This window comes from Pristiophorus japonicus, chromosome 1, assembly GCF_044704955.1.
Source record: "Pristiophorus japonicus isolate sPriJap1 chromosome 1, sPriJap1.hap1, whole genome shotgun sequence".
In the NCBI taxonomy this organism is placed as follows: Eukaryota; Metazoa; Chordata; class Chondrichthyes; family Pristiophoridae; genus Pristiophorus; species Pristiophorus japonicus.
This window is the reverse complement of record NC_091977.1, coordinates 329,669,192-329,690,628: the sequence shown is the minus strand read 5'-3', so window position 1 is coordinate 329,690,628 and position 21,437 is coordinate 329,669,192. Positions and strand designations below refer to the sequence as shown.

The 21,437-nt window shown below is 44.8% G+C and overlaps 1 protein-coding gene across 3 annotated transcripts; it reads right to left on the bottom strand.

Annotated features, from left to right (window-relative positions):
• Positions 1-8,277: 8,277 nt before the first annotated feature.
• Positions 8,278-21,301, bottom strand: eny2 (ENY2 transcription and export complex 2 subunit). Of its 3 annotated transcripts, none has more exons than XM_070889083.1 (5): positions 21,252-21,301; positions 14,709-14,785; positions 14,546-14,616; positions 12,728-12,802; positions 8,278-8,615 (listed from the first exon to the last, which is right to left on the bottom strand). In XM_070889083.1, exons 2-5 carry the CDS (start codon positions 14,774-14,776, stop codon positions 8,539-8,541), a joined length of 291 nt encoding a protein of 96 aa, XP_070745184.1. In that variant the 5' UTR covers positions 14,777-14,785; positions 21,252-21,301; the 3' UTR covers positions 8,278-8,538. The 3 variants fall into 3 exon arrangements, with proteins under 3 accessions (XP_070745184.1, XP_070745173.1, XP_070745194.1); XM_070889072.1 differs by lacking the exon at positions 21,252-21,301 and adding an exon at positions 21,025-21,099; XM_070889093.1 differs by lacking the exon at positions 21,252-21,301 and adding an exon at positions 19,656-19,875.
• Positions 21,302-21,437: the final 136 nt, after the last annotated feature.

Here is a 21,437-nt window from a genome sequence, read left to right as displayed (position 1 = left end):
AATTCCGAGGGACTGCCTATGAATGCAATGTGCTATCAGTCATCGTAGTCCTTCAAATCAGCCTTCTGCTTGCGCTGTGTGAGCCTACTTATGCCACCCTGCTCCCTCCTCTGCTGCTAACCATTTGTCTGTTCTGTTATATTTTGCAGAACTTGAGGCCAACCCTGACGAGGCTGAAGCCGATGCAGCAGAAGATTCAGAAGTGGACGAGCCTGAAGAGGAGAACATCTTCCAATCCCACCTTCCAGACCAAGGGCAAGGGGATGAGGGGTGAGGGGCAGAGAGAGGTGATGGATGAAGCCCCCACTGTTGTACTCACTCTGGAGGAGGTGCAGGTGCCGCCCATTGAGATGCCGGGCCCTTTCCTGAGTGGTACGAGTCTTAGGACATTCCGTGGTTTCTCACAGTCCGAAGCTGGGGATTCCAGTGGTGTGCAACGAAGCACACCTGAGGCCCCACCGTCCGAGGCTGCGGGTCCCTGTGCGATGCAGCGAGACATACCTAGGGTGAGGAGGGGAAGGAGAGCTCGACAGCGCTCTCCTGAGGTGCAGGATCTAACAGATGTGGTTCAGATGATGGCAATGAGTGTGGAGAGCATTGATCTTACACGATTACTCGTGGACACCATCAATGGGGTGGGTGATGAGGTATCGGGACTGTCCGGAGAAGTAACAGCACTTTCACGAGAAATGGGAACACTGTCCGGGCACATGAGGGAGGGAATGTTGCAGGTGGTTGATACACTGTCAGTGCACATGAGGGAGGGAATATTGCAGGTAGCTGCTGCAATAAGGGAACATGCCCAGACCTCGCGCCCATTGACAGAATCAACTGCCACTCTCACTCCAATCCCTGGACCAGCCTCTGACATGCCCTAAACCAGGCCTTCCACATTACAGCCTGCCCCTCCCGCCGAACAAGAAATGCACATTATCTGAGATGTTTGAAAGAATAAGCTTGCTACCAACTCGAGAAACACTGTGCCACTGCCTGCGGGCAGGAGTGGAGTCAACAAGACCAAGCGCAACAGGCAGTCTTAGAATAAGGTGAAGGAGAGATGGGTGCAGCCATTCTTTGCTGCTGCTGTTATTATTATTGTTATTACTGTTGTAACTGTTCTCAACTTAAAAGTTTTTTTGTAAGTTATGTAAATTTACAAGTTTAAGAGTTTGTAAGCGACCTTAACTGAAAACTTTAAAGTTAGATAAAAATATTCTTGTATTAAAGTTAAGTACAAACAAGTGTTAAACTTTTGAATACAATACATTTTAAATTATAACTGAATCATTTCCATTTAAAGACTGTAAGAGAAGGGATAAGCATCCGTGGCTAACTAAGGAAATAAGGGCTGGTATCAAATTGAAAACAAAAACATACAATGTGGCCAAGACTAATGGGCGGCCAGAGGATTGGGAAACTTTTAAAAGCCAGCAAAGAATGACGAAAAAAATGAAAAAGAGACGGAAGATAGATTATGAAAGTAGACTAACACGAAATATAAAAACAGATGGTAAGAGTTTCTACAGGTACATAAAAAGGAAAAGAGTGGCTAAAGTAAATGTTGGTCCCCTAGAGGATGAGACTGGGGACTTAATGGGGTAGAAATTCTGATGTCCCTGGGCCCGTACGAAGTTTCTACGGACCCGGGAAGGCATCGGAAAAGTCAGTTTTCAGCGCGCAATGCGCATGCGCTGAAAACCGGCTTTTCCAATCGGTCAAGCTGGAGCTTGACAGATCGTAGCCAGATGGGGAGCGTGGACTGTTGTACAGGCTAGATTGCGATATTTACACATATCTTGCCCAAATGTCCTCAAAAATCTTGCGCCTGAAAAAACAGGCACATAGCCTACTTTTACAGGTGCAAGTGTTTTAAAACACACAAAAACATTAAAATAAAGTTATTAAAATATATTTTATTGTTTAAAAACCCTCCCCACGACAGTCAGTTTATTTGAAGGCATAATTAAAAAAACTTATTAAAGAAAATTCCCTATTTTTTTAATAAGACATTAATAACTATAATTTAAATGAATCTTAAATATGTAGCATATATTTTCTATATTTTATTATTGTTTTGCGTGTTGGGGAGGGGTTTCTCATTCATAGTAATAGTAGACTTACGAAACTCCTATTACTATGAATGAGAATATACTATACCTGACTGGCTGCCCAGAGCCATGTGACTTCAGCTCCAGGCCTGCGTATGTCCCGACGTGCACGCGCTGCGATGTGCAGGAAGAGGAGGCCTGTGGATCGGGAAGTCGAGCAGGTGCAGCAGCTTCAGGTAGGTGCGCATTTTTTCTCTAAAATCTAATCGAACGCCCGCGGGAAGGAAAAAGCGGAATTTCCAAGCCAATAATGGAGAACAGGGAAATGGCAGAGACGTTGAACAAATATTTTGTATCGGTCTTCACGATAGAAGACACTAAAAACATCCCAATAGTTTACAATCAAGGGGCTACAGGGAGCGAGGAACTCAATACAATCACTATCACTAATGAAGTAGTACTAGGTAAAATAATGGGACTAAAGGCGGACAAGTCACCTGGACCTGATGGCTTACATCCCAAGGTCTTAAAAGAAGTGGCTGCAGAGATAGTGGATACATTGGTTTTAATTTACCAAAATTCCCTGGATTCTGGGGAGGTCCTATTTAAAAAAGGAGGTAGAAAAAAAGCAGGAAACTAGAGACCAGTTAGCCTAACATCTGTCATTGGGAAAATGCTGGAGTCCATTATTAAGGAAGTAGTAGCGGGACATTTGGAAAAGCATGATTCAATCAAACAAGAGTCAGCATAGTTTTATTTGCTTAAATTTGCTGGAGTTCTTTGAGGATGTAACGAGCAAGGTGGATAGGGGGAACCAGTGGATGTGGTGTATTTGGATTTCCAGAAGGCATTCGATAAGATGCCACATAAAAGGTTACGGCACAAGATAAAAGTTCATGCGGTAGGGGGTAATATATTAGTATGGATGGAGGATTGACAGAAACCAGAGAGTCGGGATAAATGGGTCATTTTCCAGTTGGCAAACAGTGACTAATGGAGTGCCGCAGGGATCGGTGCTGGGTCCTCAACTATTTACAATCTATATTCTCAACATCTCCGTTCTAAATGGGCGACCCCTTATTCTGAAACTATGCCCCCTAGTTCTAGATTCCCCCTCGAGGGGAAACATCCTCTCTGCATCTACCTTGTCGAGTCCCCTCAGTATCTTACATGTTTCAATAAGATCACCTCTTATTTCTCTAAACTCCAATTAGTACCGGCCTAACCTACTCAACATTTCTTCATAGCCAACCCCCTCATCTCCGGAATCAACCTCGTGAACCTTCTCTGAACTGCCTCCAATGCAAGTATATCCCTCCTTAAATAAGGAGACCAAAACTGTACGCAGTACTCTAGGTGTGGCCTCACCAATACCCTGTACAGTTGTAGCGGGACTTCTCTGCTTTTATACTCTATCGCCCTTGCAATAAAGGCCAACATTATATTAATGACTTGGATGACGGGACCGAGTGTAATGTAGTCAAGTTTGCTGATGATATAAAGATGGGTGGGAAAGCAAATTGTGAGTTCACAAAAAATCTGCAAAGGGATATAGGCAAGCTAAGTGAGTGGGCAAAAATTTGGCAGATGGGAGTATAATGTGGGTAAATGTGAGGTTCTCCACTTTGGCAGAAAAAACAGAAAAGCAAATTATAATTTAAGTGGAGAAAAATTGCAAGTGCTGCAGTACAGAGGGACCTGGGGTCCTTATACATGAAACACAAAAAGTTGGTATGCAGGTACAGCAAGTAATCAGGAAGGCCAATGGAATGTTGGCCTTTATTACAAGGGGGAGAGAGTATAAAAGCAGATAAGTTCTGCTACAACTGTACAGGGTATTGCTGAGGCCACATCTAGAGTACTGCGTACAGTTTTGGTCTCCATATTTAAGAATCGTTTCAACATTTCAAGGACACCCTCAAAGTTTCCTTGATACAATGCAACATCCCCACTGACATCTGGGAGTCCCCGGCCAAAGACCGCCCTAAGTGGAGGCGCTGAGCACCTAGAGTCTCGTCACCGAGAGCATGCAGAAAACAAGCGCAGGCAGCAGAAGGAGTATGCAGCAAACCAGTCCCACCCACCCTTTCCTTCAACGACTGTCTGTCCCACCTGTGACAGAGACTGTAATTCCCATGTTGGACTGTTCTAAGAAATCACTTTTAGAGTGGAAGCAAGTCTTCCTCGATTTCGAGGGACTGCCTATGATGATTTAAGGAAGGATATACTTGCATTGGAGGCTGTTCAGAGAAGGTTCATTAGGTTGATTCTGGAGATGAGGGGGTTGATTTAAGATAGGTTGAGCCTATACACATTGAAGTTCAGAAGAATAAGAGGTGATCTTATCGAAACATATAAGATAATGAGGGGGCTCGACAAGGTAGATGCAGAGAGGATATTTCCACATAGAGGAAACTAAAACTAGGGGACATAGCCCCTTATTCTGAGACTACCCATTTAAAACTGAGATGTGGAGGAATTTCTTCTCTCAGAGGGTTGAAAATCTATGGAATTCTCTGCCCCAGAGAGCTGTGTAGAGTGAATATATTTAAGGCAGAGATAGACAGATTTTTGAGCAATAAGGGAATAAAGGGTATGGGGAGCGGACAGGGAAATGGAGCTGAGTCCATGATCAGATCAGCCATGATCTTATTAAATGGCAGAGCAGACTCGAGGGGCCAGGCGGCCTACTCCTGCTCCTATTTCTTATGTTCTTATGTAACACAACACAATACAGAGCAGGTCCAAACAGTAAACATGGCCCATTTGCAATAGTTGCTGCTGAGCCTTCAGGCAGCAAAGCGTTCACGGATGAGCTGCTGGCGCAAGGCTCGAGCAATCGTTAAAGGGGCACGCCGGCCCGCCCTCCTCCGCCGCCGTCGTGCCCCGGGTTCAGGTAGTTGCATGGCTTCCTCATCCTGCTCCTTGTCATCTGCATCTTCCTCCTCATCAGCCATTCTCACCTCACGTGGGTCTTCTACTCGCAGCAGCTGCTGCCTCATGATGGCCAAGTTATGCAGCATGTAGCACACAACAGTGAACTGATCGACAATCTCAGGGGAGTATTGCAAGTAGCCTCCGGAATGGTCCAGGCATGGGAAACACTGTTTCAAGATGCCAATGCTCCTCTCTATTATGCTGCGCATCGCAATGTGCGACATGTTGTATTCCCAGTCAGCTTCCGTCCGGGTTACGCGTAGGGGCGTCATGAGCTAGGTGGCGATGCCAAACCCTTTGTCTCCCAGCAGCCAGCTCTGGCCTTCTGACTGCTGCTGAAACATGGCAGATATAGCCCTCTCGCGTAGGATGAATGCATCATGGGTGCTCCCAGGATATCTCGCATCAACTGACGTGATGCGATGCATGTCATCACACAAGCTGCACATTCACAGAATGGAAGCCTTTTCTGTTCCTGTACATCTCGGAATCCTCCAAAAAGGTGCTCGCAAGGCAATGTGGGTACAATCAATGCAGCCCTGTAGCGTTGGGAAGCCAGCAATCCTGGAGAAGCCCACAGTCCTTTCACACATTGCCTGGGCGGTCATGAGGAACTTTATGTTGTCATTCCTCCAGGAATATAGTGCAGCAGTCACCCGCCGAATGCAGATATGTGCTGCATGTTGAAAAATGGCACACACATCCCCAGTTGTGGCCTGGAATGATCCAGATGCATAGAATGAAAGTGCAGCTGCAACCTTCACTTCAACTAACAAAGCAGTTCTCGTGACACTTCTCGGTTGCAGATGTGCTTTTACTAACTCGCAGATCTTAGTTACAAATTATTTGTGGAATCGCAGCCTTTTCACAGACTGCATCACTCGGGTGCAGGTATGAATGCCTGTCTCAATATAGCCGACATGGGTAAAGCCTCCTACCCATCATCCTATGTGTTCTGAGGTTCCTCATGCGATGATGTCGAATCAATTGTCTCCTCCGCAGCACCATCACGCAGAAGGCTTGCACGAGGTATTGCATTGTCAATATTGCCCCCATAATTAAATTGTACCTTTGCAAGAAATTCAAAACAGGACAAGGAGTTAAAGCTTCTTTGTTCTCTCTCTCTCCCCCAAAGGTCAACCACACCAGGTCTGCGCATGTGCAATAGGCTTGCTTAGAATGGGAAGCTAGGCATTCAAATGAGAACATTTGGGGCAACAAAGTCTAATGCAATTCTTTAATTTTAGATTTTTTTCTTCACTGGGCTCGAGGGTCAGCCATTAGAATCGCTCCCTTGCCCGGACATAGGGGCTCGGCCAACACCCAATACCCCCCCACCCTCCGATGCAGCTGCATAGTGCAAGGCTTCTCATACCTTCACTTCGGCATCGAACCCTCCCCCCCCCACCTTCTTTTGAAGCTGAGCCCCTAGCCAGTGTCCGGGCAAGTGACCAATTCTTTCCGGCCGACGCTCCGACCCTCGAGCCTGGCGAGGAGACGTTTGGTGGTGGCGTGGCACTTCGAAAAAATCCAAAATTAAAAGAATTGCATTCGACTTCTACTTTCAAGTTTGAAAAAAATTAAGCTTCACGATGCATATTTAATGCGTTCTTGACTCCCTCAAAAACTTCACATAAAAATAAAGGCGTCTTTCTATGCCGATTTTTTTTTTAAAAAACAGTGCGCTGGTTTTTCTTAAGTGTCCTGAAGATTTTTTGGAAGTGGTCACATACGTCATCCTAGGAGAAATACAAGTTGGCCAAACTTGCATAAATGTGAAAAACTGACGCAGACATCAGGTTACGTCCCTTAGGACGCGGAAAAAAACTAACCTAAATATATTATAACTGAGTTACCCTGGCGCACAAACGTTGGGGAAACTTGGATATTTTAATTTAGGCCAAAAAAAACAGCACAGATAACTGGGGAAAATTGAGCCCTATGGCTTTAAATCTCCTTTCTACAATGGGTTCTCTAAAATTCACAAAGGACTCCAATTATGGCCGAATCAGTATTTTATGCAGATTTATCGTTACTCCTTTACTCTTGATCAGTGGAACTATACAAGGTAATTTCACTAAAACTGCTTTGAAGAATAAAAAAATGTACACTATAGTTCTGATCAGTATTCCAACTGTGTACAGAATTCAAGACAAACACTATTGACAGAGGCTCTGCCAGAGTTTTGTGGCTATTTATTATTCATATATAAAATGAGGTGCCCACACTTTTGCAGGCAAAGCCCTCTAGGATACAGGACTAGTGTATTATTTAAGGCATGTGGAATTAATTTTTCAAACCATCAGCAGAGAGATATCCTCAGGGCCCAGCAGGCTTCAAATTCCATCCATTACACAGCAACAAAAACTAATGCAATATCTTGTGGCACAGCAAGTGAGCCCATGAAGGAATGGTTCACCCATTTCTTACAGCAAGACTCTTGAATCTAGAAAGGGATTTAAGAAAAATAGGAAAACCCAAAAGAACTTTCTCAAATTTCGCAATTTCAAAAATTGAACAGGAAAGTTCCCCCATAGCATCAAGTTTGCCAATTCCTCCAGATTTCCATGCAGTTTCTGCCAACCAATTACAATCAGATGCTAAAAGGTTAACAACCTCTCTAAAGAAATAAGAACAAACTTGTAATTATATAGCGCCTTTTCATGATCTCCGGATGTACCAATGCATTTCACAGCCAATGAAGTATTTGAAGTATAATCACTGTTGTAATGTAGGAAATGCAACAGTCATTTTACACGCAGCAAGATCCCAAACAGTAATGAGATAAATGACCAGTTAACGTGTTTGATGGTGTTGGTTGAGGGATATTGTCCAGGACACCAGAACACTCCTGCTTTTCTTCAAATGAAGCCATGGCATATTTTACATCCACTTAAGCAGGCAGACAGTTCTCATCTAAAATGAAATGACCCTTGACAATACAGCACTCAGTACTGCATTAATGTGCTCAAGTCCTGGAGAGAGGTTTTAACCCATGACCATCTGACTCAGGAGGAGAGTGCTCGACCGTGAACCAAACAGACAGCTCAGTGGCTGCTCCCAAAACAATACAGATACAAAATGCTCAAGAACAACAAAGCAAAAAGGCATGCTCCACACAGGCTTAAAGAAATGTAAACTGGATTTTCAGACAGTGACATCTTGACAACTGTAAACATTTTCATTCTCCAACAACTGTTTGGAATACTGATAACTGCACGTACAAGTCTATATTTCCGTTCTTTTTGAACAAAAACAATCATTTCACATAACAAGTAAATCAAGACAATAATCATTTCAAAATCATTTTATTGAAGCAAAGATTTAACATACCAAGGAAAAGACAGAAGGGAGTGAATAGAAAAGCTGCTTGTGAATCACATTCAGGAACGTAAAAAATAAAACAATAAAACTTGTCAAAAAATTGTCACAAAAGTTTGTCACAAAAATAAAACTATGTGCAGCTTCAACTGGGCACTGGTGCACTGATGATTGCTGTTTCAAAACATGGATTAAGTCAAAGAAATGGCAATGTAATTTGGTCATCCCAAACTCAGAGACTGGCATGCTGAGAAAGGAAGGTCCTTATCCTTTGCAAAAGCTCCTTCTTCACACTGTCTGGCACTAGGGCTGAAAGAAAGGCAGGCATCAAGAACAGATGCAATGGAATCTTTTAAACAAAGCCAGAAATTTAGCCTAATGCACTGAACAAGTTAAAATTCACCCACAGAATCATATTGGTCTGCATTATAAAAGTACATACATTTGAAATATCTACATTATTTAAATCTTTCACAACATATATATTTACAGGAAGAATGCACCAATTCAGATTTTGAGTGGATTAAATTTTTCATATGGCCAAGGAGTGGAGCGATTTGCTTAAGTATCTGGAGCATAAATGGAGCAAGCTGCAAGGCCAGAGTTGCAACAGGGGTGGAGTATGGCCAGTTTCTTCTTATCCAGCAACTGGCAACAACCAGTCTTGGGCTTCGAGGTTGGGATGGATGCAATAATAAAAACTCCCCCATTCAAACAAATTGTTGAAAACGAACTGGAAAGTAATTGCAGTGACAATTACCCGTCCAGTGCCGAGTTAGCTTATGTGTACACACACGCGCACACACACCAGATGCTGGAATCGGAAATAAAAACAGAAAATGCTGGAAATCTCAGCAGGTCAAGCAGCATCTGTGGAGAGAAAGAGTTAATGTTTCGGGTCTGTGTCCCTTTGTCAGAACAGTTATACCACATTCTTTATACTCTCTTGGAGATGGAGCTGGGACATCTGAGAAACATATACAGCAAAATCATTTACCTTGAAGACTAAGACGGAGAGTTCAAAAGACAAATAAAATGAATAGGCAAGTTTGATAACAGAAAATTGCAGACTAAAATGTTGTTTGGATTTATGGTTGGAGAAAAATAATGGATGATTACACTAGTTTGTTATTACTGTAGGAATTGACTAGAATGATATCCTGCCCAAAAATCTCTCCTGTCCTTGCTGTTGCTGACCTACATTGGCTCTCAGTGCCTTTCATTGAAAATTCTTATCCTCATGTTTAAATGCCTTCATGACCTCACCTCTCCCCATCATTATCCTTCTCCAGCCCAGCAACTCCTGCAGAACTGTGTTCCTCCCCCTCTTCGCTTCACCATTCGCAGCTTGCCCCAACTCCGGAAAATATATTCCCTCCCTCCCTCCCTCCCTCCCTCCCCAAAAAACTGATTGAGCTTTGGGTCACCCTTTGATATTTTGTTTTTTGGCTCAGCATCCACTTTGGTCTGATTCGGCTTCTGTGAAGCACTTTGGGACTTTTCTTCCTACATTAAAAAAGTGCTACATAAATGCAAGTTGTTGTTGTTACTGACATATTCATTTCATTTCAAATTGAATTTACAAAGCTGAAGTATTTACATTTTTGTTTGACGCAGAAGGACAACATAGCGAGTATAAAGTATTACCTCACCCAATATTTCACTAGCTTTATAGGAAATGGATGAAACACCTGCCCTTTGACCTCCTTTCTTCCCACTGCCCAGGTCCCCAAACACTACTTCCAGGTGAACAGCAATTTATTTGTGAATCCCTTCATGGCCTCACCCTCCCTATCTTTATCCTCCTCCAGCTAAATCTTTCAATTTAGCATACTGTATTCGCTGCTCACAATGTGGTCTCCTCTACATTGGAGATTAAACACAGATTGGGTGACCGCTTTACAGAACACCTCTCTTCAGTCCGCAAGCATGATCCCGATCTTCTGGTCGCTTGTCACTTTAATTCTCCACTCCCACCTCTGTCTTCAGCCTCTTATCATAGGCAGTCCCTCAGAATCAAGGAAGACTTGCTTCCACTCCTGAAGTGAGTTCTTTGGTGGCTGAACAGTCCAATACGAGAGCCACAGATTCGGTCACAGGTGGGACAGATAGTCGTTGAGGGAAGGGGTGGGTGGGACTGGTTTGCCGCACGCTCTTTCCGCTGTCTGCGCTTGATTTCTGCATGCTCTCAGCGTTGAGACTGGAGGTGCTCAGCACCCTCCTGGATGCACTTTCTCCACTTAGGGCGGTCTTTGGCCAGGGACTCCCAGGTGTCAGTGGGGATGTTGCACTTTATCAGGCAGGCTCTGAGGATGTCCTTGTAATGTTTCTGTTGCCCACCTTTGGCTCATGTGCTGTGAAGGAGCTCCGCATGGAGCACTTGCTTTGGGAGTCTCGTGTCTGGCATGCGAACTATGTGGCCTGCCCAGCAGAGCTGATCGAGTGTGGTCAGTGCTTCAATGCTGGGGATGTTAGCCTGGACGAGGACACTGATGTTGGTGTGCTTGTCCTCCCAGGGGATGTGTAGAATCTTGGAGACATGGTTGGTGATATTTCTCCAGCAACTTAAGGTGTCTACTGTACATGATCCATGTCTGAGCCATACAGGAGGGCGGGTATTACTACAGCCCTGTAGACCACGAGCTTGTTGGCAGTTTTGAAGGCCTGATCTTCAAACACTCTTTTCCTCAGGCGGCCAAAGGCTACACTGGAGGCGGTGTTGGATCTCGTCGTTGATACCTGCTCTTGTCAATAGGAGGCTCCCGAGATATGGGAAGTGGTCCACAGTGTCCAGGGCCACGCCGAGGATCTTGATGATTGGGGGACAGTGCTGTGCAGCGAGGACAGGCTGGTGGAGGACCTTTGTCTTATGGATGTTTAGTGTAAGGCCCATACTTTCATACGCCTCAGTAAATACATTGACTATGTCCTGGAGTTCAGCCTCTGTAGGTGCGCAGACGCAGGTGTCGCCCGCGTACTGTAGCTCGATGACAGAGGTTGAGGTGGTCTTGGGCCTGGCCTGGAGACAGCGAAGGTTGAACAGGTTCCCACTGGTTCTGTAGTTTAGTTCCACTCCAGCGGGAAGCTTGTTGACTGTGAGGTGGAGCATGGCAGCGAGAAAGATTGAGAAGAGGGTTGGAGTGATGACGCAGCCCTGTTTGACCCCGTTCCAGATGTGGATTGGGTCTGTGATGAATCCGTTGGCAAGGATCACGGCCTGCGTGTCATTGTGGAGCAGGCGGAGGATAGTGACGAATTTTTGGGGGCATCCGAACGGAGGAGGACACGCCATATACCCTCAGTGTCAAAGGCCTTTGTAAGGTCGAAGAAAGCCATGTGTAAGGGCTGGCGCTGTTCCCTGCATTTTTCCTGTAGCCGTCACGCTGCAAAAATCATGTCCGTTGTGCCCCATAGGGGACAAAATCCGCACTGTGTCTCAGCCTCTTACACTGTTCCAATGAAGCTCAAGGTAAGCTCGAGGAACAGCACCTCATCTTTCTATTGCCCTTCTGGACTCAACAACAAATTTAACAATTTCAGATCATAACCTTTGTCCCCATTTTCTTGGACAGCAGCTGTTGCTTATGATTCTGATATTCCTATTTACACCTCTAGACCCATCTTTTGTTTTTTTACTTGTCCCATTACCATCTCAATCACCTTGCACCATCAACACTTTTGTCATTTAATTGCTCCCGCCTTCCACCCGATCACAGATCTTCCCTTTTGTTCGTTCCTCCCCCTTTCCCTGCCTCTGTGCTGGAGTTCCATCTCTAACATTTTCCAGTTCTGATGAAAGGTCATCGATCTGAAACGGTAACTGTTTCTCTCTCCACAGAGGCTGCCTGACCTGCTGAGCATTTCCACATTCTCTTTTAATTAGCAAATAGAGTTGTGTTCATTTTTGCCTCCCATGGAGACCTGCCACTTCAATTCTCTTCTTGCATATAGGAACTGCTCCAATAAGTGAATCCCAAAGCAAATCCACAGAAGACTAAACCTGAAATTGGTGCTGTAGATTAGCTCACAATTGAGGATGATAAATTTATTACCACTCTCCTGCAATGTTCCAACTAATATTTTTTTTTGTGCACGGCCACGCGTGCGCAGTATCTTTCAGCGGCAACAGCTTCTGAGCGACCTGCGTGGGATCTCTCGATTGATGCATAGCCATGCGCCTTAGGGGGATCGTTGCCCTCCTATTGCATACTCCACACAAGTTAACATAGAAACACAGAAAATAGGTGCAGGAGTAGGCCATTCGGCCCTTTGAGCCTGCACAGCCAATGAGTTCATGGCTGAACATGCAACTTCAGTACCCCATTCCTGCTTTCTCACCATACCCCTCGATCCCCCTAGTAGTAAGGACTACATCTAACTCCTTTTTGAATATATTTAGTGAATTGGCCACATATACATACCTCTCCCTTTTGGAGTAATTTCTGCCACCAAATCGTCAACTGTAACATGTTCCAATCCTTTTTCCCTAATCACATCTTCAAGAGATGTGGAAGAAATTTAAAAATCAGAACATATAAATATTGACATCAAAATTAAGTTATAACCAGCTCTCTAAATATTCAGTTTAAAACTTCAAATTTTAACATTTGAGATTTGAGTTAATGGTAATTGCTTCACATCATTGGGCAACATTACCATTTTTATTCTATCTTTTTCAGTTTCTAAAATCATCTGAGATTATCCTTTTCCATATTTTCTTTAAATTATTAGAAACTGTAATATTATTGATTATATACATTAAACGGTTACAAAAAGTCAGAACTTAATAGTGCATGCAAACAATTAATTCCTACAATTGGTTCAACAAACTTGTCCCCAGAACTTCACCCATTAAAACCTATGCACACACACCAGACCACAATGTGCAGGAGAGGCACTGGACAGCACAGAGCTGGCACATCTAGGATTTGTCACTGGTCTAGAATAACTCACTTTTAAACCAGCTGCCACTAATTGGATAGCTTTTTCAAAGAGTCGACAAGCACAATGGGTCGAATGGCCTCCTTCTGTGCTGTATGATTTGATCAGTTCAGTTCACTCAGATCGACCCCATGTCCCAGTCACTGCATGGAGCATGCAGGTGTGCGCTTACGTAACTGCTTGACAGCTGTAGCCCCATTTTATTAGGGTTGTCCTTGGACAGTTTAATTATGCTAGTTCAATGCGACTGAGACAAATATTTCCAGATGCTCCTCCCAGGGAGGAGGGCATCACTAAAACAATGCAGGTAGTACAGTCAACTAAAAAGCATTGATATATTGATGACTGGGGTGGGGGGGTGCGGCGAGGACAGGCTGGTGGAGGACCTTTGTCTAAATATAGCAATTTCTACAGCAATATAATAGTTTTATTATATAGCAATTTCATCCTCAATGTTGATAAAACTATGTCCTGCAATGCTCACCAGTTGAAGGAGGCTTCAACTGAACCATTGGATACCACACGATACCAAGACCACCAGTGTCGTGCACTAGTGCTCAGAAACAGGGCAAGCAGTTGAAGGAATGTGCCCTGGTGATCCTAGTCCTGTGCTCCATTCCTTCCCCAACTGTTCTTAAAATCCCTTTCATAGTGACTGCAAATTAAGAGTTGAAATGTGGGTGGATGTGTAATGTGAAGTGAACCTACACCCACTAGGGAAAGAATTGAAGATGCCCAAGCACATTTCAGAAAACTGACAAAAAGGACGACGTTCATCCCTGTGGTGAATTTAAAACCAAGACAGTGATAAAACGCCAATGTTCCAACCCAGACTCTTCCCTTTCTTTCAGAAAGAACCAGTTTCCCAGTTTGCTCTACGAAATAGCCGGCGCAAACTCGATGGGTACATTTTTTTTTAGGATTCCTCATTGTTCTACATTTAATCGGATATTGCATCCTTCACCAGCTAATTAAAGTTTATTTTTTTCAGCCTCACTTTATTCTTTTATATTAAAAATAATCCAGTTAGATTTAAGGATAATCATTTAGGCTGCACCCAAATTACATTGAAGCTGAACTGTGTGTGTTTTTAAATGAACAGACTATCAGAACCCCATGCCCAGAAAATGATGAGAAACCAGTGAACGATCTCAATCCTCATCCTTTGGTCAATCAGCCTGCAGTCACTTTTGCCCTGGTGCCAAATGGTACATTTCTCTCCAGTTCATATGTTCCAAGTTGCAGTTGAAAGGTCTCCATCAACAAGAGGTCAGTCCTCTTCCCCAATGAAAGTTTACCTTTACAGTGCGCTTTCAACTGATCTTTCCATCCACATTCAGTGAGCTTTGCTCGGAGCAACTCCTTCAGACTGTGGGAAAAAAAAAAAAAAGAGACCAGAATGATTTGATGCCCTAATTATTTAGTCATTCTAAAATGCATTCAAGATGGAAACTGTCTTACCGTTCTCGCTCGCCCGTTTCTATCAATTTCTGGTTTATAGTTGCTCGGAGTTGCGCGTCTTTATTCATTTCAGAAACCTAGTAACCAAAACAGCATAAAAACCATCAGCATTTATGAATATGTAAGGAACTGAGGCCTTTTGTTTTTACAGCCAGCATTCCCCCAAAAACTATCAGCTGACTTTTTAGCACATTTGAACATGTCACAATTGGTTCACATTCAGGGTGTGGACAGCAGATGAGAATATAACTGATAAATGAGAGAAGCCTGACGTGAACAAGGCAAAGGACTTCGGACATTAATAAAGCACAGGGCTCTTTTATGTGAAGCCATTTTTCACAAGCACATTGGAGATGACCAGCACATTCAGATTGTATACACTACAGTTTCTTGTTCAAAACAAAAATGTCTGTCTTGAATGGGCAGATTGGTACATGGGATTGGAAATAAAGCTGAGAGTTAATAGCAAAATACTGTGTTTGGAAAAAAAAATATTTCCAATCTGTTTCTAGGACTCTAAAGTAATTGTTGGCCTTTAGCTTTCTTGCATTATTATTCCACACCACCATATTACATCAGGCATGTAGTATTTTGGATACAGTAACAAGCAGAGGGAAGAGAGAAGAGAGGGGCTGCGACTGACTGGTGGCTGTGCAGTTTTGAAGTATTTTGGTATAAAACGGAAAGCAATAGGCCCCACCACCCACGACATCAGCCCCTCCCCCAGGCTGCTTGCTTTGGCTAGACCAGATGCTATACAATCCCCAGCCCGAGCTGCATTTCAAATGCCATATTTCAGCAATCGCCAAGATGGTTACCTCAGATTCTGTAACATTACTAACCTCTTCCCCTAGCTTACCCCGACTGCCATGGAAAACCATATCCACGCTTGTTACCTTCAGAATTGACATCTCCAACACCCTTCTCCTCCCTATACAAACTACTTCTTAGGCAGTCCCTCGGAGTCGAGGATGACTTGCTTCCACACTAAAATGAGTTCTCGGGTGATTGATGAGTCCAATGCGGGACCTACGGTTTCTGTCACAGGTGGGGAAGACGGTGGTTGAAGGTGGGTGGGGTGCTTGGGTTGCCATGCGCCCTTTCTGCTGTCTACACTTGGCTTCAGCTTGCTCCCGGCGAAGAGATTCTAGGTGTTCGGCACCTTCCCGAATGCTTTTCCTCCACTTTGACCGGTCTTGGGCCAGGAATTCCCAAGTGTCAGTGGGGATGTTGCACATTTTCCAAGGAGGCTTTGAGGGGGCCTTTGAAGAATTTCCTCTGCCTACCTGGGGCTCGCTTGCCGTATCGAAGCTCCGAGTGGAGCGCTTGTTTTTGGAGTCTCGTATCGGGCATGCGGACGATGTGGCCCGTCCAACGGAGCTGATTAAGCGTGGTCAATGCTTCGATGCTGGGGATGTTGGCCTGAGCGAGAACATGGACATTGGTGCCCCTATCTGCCAGTGAATTTGCAGGATCTTGCAGAAGCAGCGTTGGTGGTACTTCTCCAGTGTTTTGAGGTGCCATCTGTACATAGTCCATGAGCTTGGTGCCGGGTTTGAGGTCCTGATCTTCAAAACACTCTCTTCCTCAGGTGACCGAAGGCTGCACTGGCACACTGAAAGCGGTGTTGGACATCATCATCGATGTCTGCCCTTGTTGACTGTAGGCTCCCGAGGTATGGAAAATGGTCCACGTTGTCCAAGGCCTCGTCATGGATTTTGATAATTGGGGGGCACTGCTGTGGCAGGGGCAAGTTGGTAGAGGACCTTTGTCTTATGGATGTTTAGTGTAAGGCCCATGCTCTCGAAGGCTTCAGTGAAAGTGTCGAGTGTGCCCAGATGCAAATGTCGTCTGCGTACTGTAATTCAATGACAGAGGATGGGACGACCTTGGATCTGGCCTGGAGGCGGCGTAGGTTGAATAGTTTCCCGTTTGTTCTGTAGATTAGCTCCATTCCAGCAGGGAACTTACTGAGGGTGAGATGGAGCATTGCAGCAAGTGAGATCGAGAAGAGTATTGGTGCAATGACACAGTCTTGCTTAACCCCGATCCGAACATGCATTGGGTCTGTGGTGGATCCGTTGGTCAGGATCACAGCTTGCATGTCATCGTGAAGCAGGCAACAAACTTCTGGGGAAGCCGAATTTGAGGAGGATGCTCCATAATCCCTCATGGTTGAATGTCGAAGGCCTTTGAGGTCAAAGAAGGCGATGTAGAGTTTGGTGCTGTTCCCTGCATTGCTCTTGGATTTGCCGCGCGGAAGATCCTGCCCATTGTGCCCCTTAGTGGGCGGAATCCGCATTGCAACTCTGGGAGGAGCTCTTCAGCCACAGGGACAGGGCGATTGAGGAGGATTCTTGTGAGGACTTTCCCTGTGGCACACAGCAGGGAAATCTCTTCTGTAATTACCGCAATCGGACTGGTCACCATTCTTGAAGCTGGTCACGATTACGGCGTCTCGGAGATCCCCTGGAATGCTCTACTCCTTCCAGATAAGAGAAATGAGATCATGTATTCATGCCAATAGTGCTTCTCCGCCATGTTTTAGTGCTTTTGCGGGGATTCCATCTGCTCCTGAGGCCTTGTTGTACTTCAGTTGTCGGATGGCCTTTTCTATCTCATGCCGGGCTGGGGCTGTGCTGAGATGGTGGTGGGTACCATGCTGCGAGATGGAGTCAAGGACACTCACATCGAAGACAGAGTCTTGATTAAGGAAATCTTTGAAGTACTCCTTTCATTGGGCACTGACTGCCTCTGTCCTTGATGAGTACCTCTCCATTCTTGGCCAGCAGTGGAGTATGACCTTGAGTGCTTGGGCCGTAGGTGGTCTCGACTGCGCTAAAGAATCCTCGCACGTCGTGGTGGTCAGCTAGTTGCTAGATCTCCTGCGCTTTCTCCATCCACCATCTGTTCTATAGGTCGCGAGTTATTTGTTGGAGCCTTCAGGCGTCTGTAGAGCTGCTTTCTTGCTCTCTAGTTGTGTTGTGGTTTCCAGTTAAAGAATGCCTTGCGCTTGCGGCTTATTAACTTCTGTATTTCCTGATTGTTCTCGTCGAACCAGTCTTGCTGTTTCCTGGTCGAGTGACCGAGCATCTCTTCACAGGTGCTAATTATGGAGGCCTTAAGGGCAGACCAAGCACTGTGGACACTCTGCGTTTCTGGGTCACTGGGAGTCGTCAAATAAGCAGTGAGGCACTGGCTGAATAGGGCTTTCTTAGCAAGATCTTGGAGTGCTTCTGCGTTGATTTTCCTGCGGCATTGTTTCTGTTGCCATCGCTGTTTTGGAGCTACGTTGATGGTGATGACAGAGCAGATTAGGCGGTGGTCCATCCAACAGTCATCAGCTCCCGTCATAGCACGGGTGATGCGTACGTCCTTGCAGTCCCTCGTTCGGACAATGACGTAGACTAGTAGATGCCAGTGCTTGGAGCGAGGGTGTTGCCATGAAGCCTTATATTTGCCTTTCTGACGGAACAAGGTGTTGGTTATGACAAGGCCATGTTCTAAACATTTTGTCAGGAGGGGGGTACCTTTGAAGTTGGTTTCCCTGCCCTCGCTCTGCTGATTACACCTCCCCAGAGGTCGGTGACCTCTCAACTCTGGCGTTAGTCGACTTTTAATGCCAGAGTTGGAAAATACAAACTACAACATATATCTCGAATAAAAATGACTGGAAATAAGTGTAAATGACTTGATTAACTAACTCTAATCTTCCCTACATATACATACTGCAGTTGGAAGACAAGTATGTAATGAAAAGGAGCTGCATTCACACCAATCAATACAAGCTGCAGCTGTGAGATTTTAAACAAAGTACTTTTAATTCACTGACTATTGTTGTAATATAAAAGTGACTGCTAGTGGCTGTAAGGATATTTTGCAGTGCAGTAACTTGCACTTAAGTTATAGTTCAATTAACAGATCATCATTTGTAAATAAAAACTAACTGAACGGAGCTTCACTTTTATCAAAAAAGACTGTAGTTCATTCTTTCCAAACATACTTTGCAAACCATCCAGGAGACAGCCCTGTAATTAACATTCAATGTCCCTTCATCACTACTGAACTACCAAAATCACATTTTTCAATTAGATTATTCTGAACATCTGAGTGTTGAGGTAGCACTACAATTGAGGCTGCCATTAAGGAATTTTTACAACCAGATTAACTGTAGTGCTCGTCAATGTTTGAATGGCACCCCACGCCACTGCCTTGCATCTTGACGTTAGGATTTACATAACTCAACTAAAGTGCACTGCTGGCTGGGACATCTCTCACCCACACCTATACTCAGGAAAAAAAGGTAGAGTCATTAGCAGAACAAAGACAAGGAAAAACCATATATAGCAGTAAGACCTCTGTTAACAGTGGCAGCATAAAGAGGCAGAAAGAATAGAAGCTCCGTACCAGTGAGAATCTTGATGTAAAGAGTCTATAGCCACAATTCAAAGCGAAGCAACGACACCAACCCCCTCCCCATATCTTTCCCTTCCATTACAAAGTCATCAGAAAACTGTTTCATGTGCTATATGGGCACTTACGGGGGGAAATATTCAAAAGCAGTTCTACAGCAGAAAGCGAAGACAGGGCGCTAACCCGCAGCTAACTAGTTCTGGCAACCTGGCTCTCAAAACCAATGTACAGTCAAGTCAAGGGAGGAGATTCAGTGACTGAGCCAGGACTTCATCCCAAAATCATAGAATGGTTACAGCACAGAAGGCCATTCAGCCCGTGTCAGCTCTCTGCAAGAGCATTTCAGCTAGTCCCATTCCCCTGCATTCTCTCTGTAGCCCTGCAAATGTTTTTCCTTCAGGTACTTATCCAATTCCCTTTTGAAATGATTGAGTCTGCCTCCACCACCCTTTCGTGCAGGGCATTCCAGATCCTAACCACTCACTGCTTAAAAAAGTTTTTCCTCATGTCGCTTTTAGTTCTTTTGTCAATCACCTTAAATCTGTGTTTAGTGGTTCTCGACCCTTCCGCCAATTGAATGAGTTTCTCTTATCGATTCGGTCTTGATTTTGAATACCTCTTTCACATCTCCTCTCAACCTTCTCTGTTCCAAGTAAAACAACCCCAGCTTCTCTAGTCTATCTACGTAACTTAAGTCCCTCATTCTTGGAATCATTCTCGTAAATCTTTTCTGCACCCTCTCCAAGGCCTTCTCATCCTTCTTAAAGTGCAATCCTGCGCATCCCTGTTTCACATCTGTTCACTGCATACCGCCCGCTCCCCCGCACTTTGCCCAGGCATGTTCACCCCTCTGCATTCCTGCCCCCTCTCTTTTCTCTTTCCACAGGTCTGCCCCCTCACCTTCATCTTTCAACAATAACTTGTATTATTATTGTGCCTTTAATGTAGTAAAACATCCCAAGGCATGTCACAGGAGTATTACAAGATGGAAATTTGACACCGAGCCACATAAGGAGAAATTAGGGCAGATGATCAAAAGCTTGGTCAAAGAGATAAGTTTTAAGGAGCATCTTAAAAGGAGGAATGTGAAGTAGAGAGGCAGAGAGGTTTAGGGAAGGTATTCCAGAGCTTAGGGTCAAGGCAACTGAAGGTACGACCACCAATAATTGACTGATTATAATCAGGGATGCTCAAGATGGCAGAATTAGAGGAGTGCAGACATCTCTGGGGTTTGTGGGGCTGAAGGAGATTACAGAGATAGGGAGGGACAAGGCAATGTAGGGATATGAAATCATGGACAAGAATTTTGAAAAAAAGGCGTTGCTTAACCAAGAGCCAATGTAGGTCAGCGAGCACAGGGGTGATGGGTGAATGGGACTTGGTGCGAGTTAGGACACGGGCAGCTGAGCTTTGGATCACCGTAGGGTAGAATGCATTGGAACAAGTCTAGGAGGTAACAAAGGCATGGATAAGAGTCACAGCAGATGAGCTGAGGCTGGGGCAGAGATGGGCAATGTTACAGAAGTGGAAATAGGCAGTTTTAGTTATGCTACAGATATGTGGTTGGAAGCTCATTTCTGGGTCAAAAATGACACCAAGGTTGCAAATAGTCTGGTTCAGCCCCAAACAGATGTTAGGGAGAGGGATGGAGTCAGTGGCTGGGGAACAGAGTATATGGTGGGGACCAAAAACAATGGCTTCGGTCTTCCCAATATTCAATTGGAGAACATTTCAGCTCATCCAGAACTGGATGAGGGACAAGCAGTCTGACAATTCAGAGACCGTGGAGGGGTGTCCTTTTCTCCTCCTGCTCTTCCACCACACCCCGCCCCGCCATAAAGCCCTCCCCTGCGGGTATGACCCTGCCCCGGCGCTGGGAGTAGTGCCGCCGCCGCCGCCTCACCTGGGCCTCACAACAAAGCGAGTGCTTCAGACCGGATCCCAGGAGCCGGCGCCCAGCAACACTCGTCCCTGGACAAACGCTTCCCACAAACTCGTTCCCCGGCGCTAGCAACTGTTTTATAACCCATTACTGGAGCTAGTCAAACACAACTTGCAAGAGAAAGCGAGAAAGTGAAAATAAAGAAAAGGAATTATGTTAAATTCTGATTCAAAAGCGGCGTAACTTACAACGGGAACAAAGGGGTGTCCTCATACATCTTCCCCCGATTTCTAACCCGCACGACAAAGATCATAAACTTTTCACAAAATTAAGCCGCAATTACATGCACATAATATATTTGCCAATGAACATTGATTCGTTCAAATAATTGATATGTAGATAATAAATTAAAAATCTAGCCGCAGAACTACAAC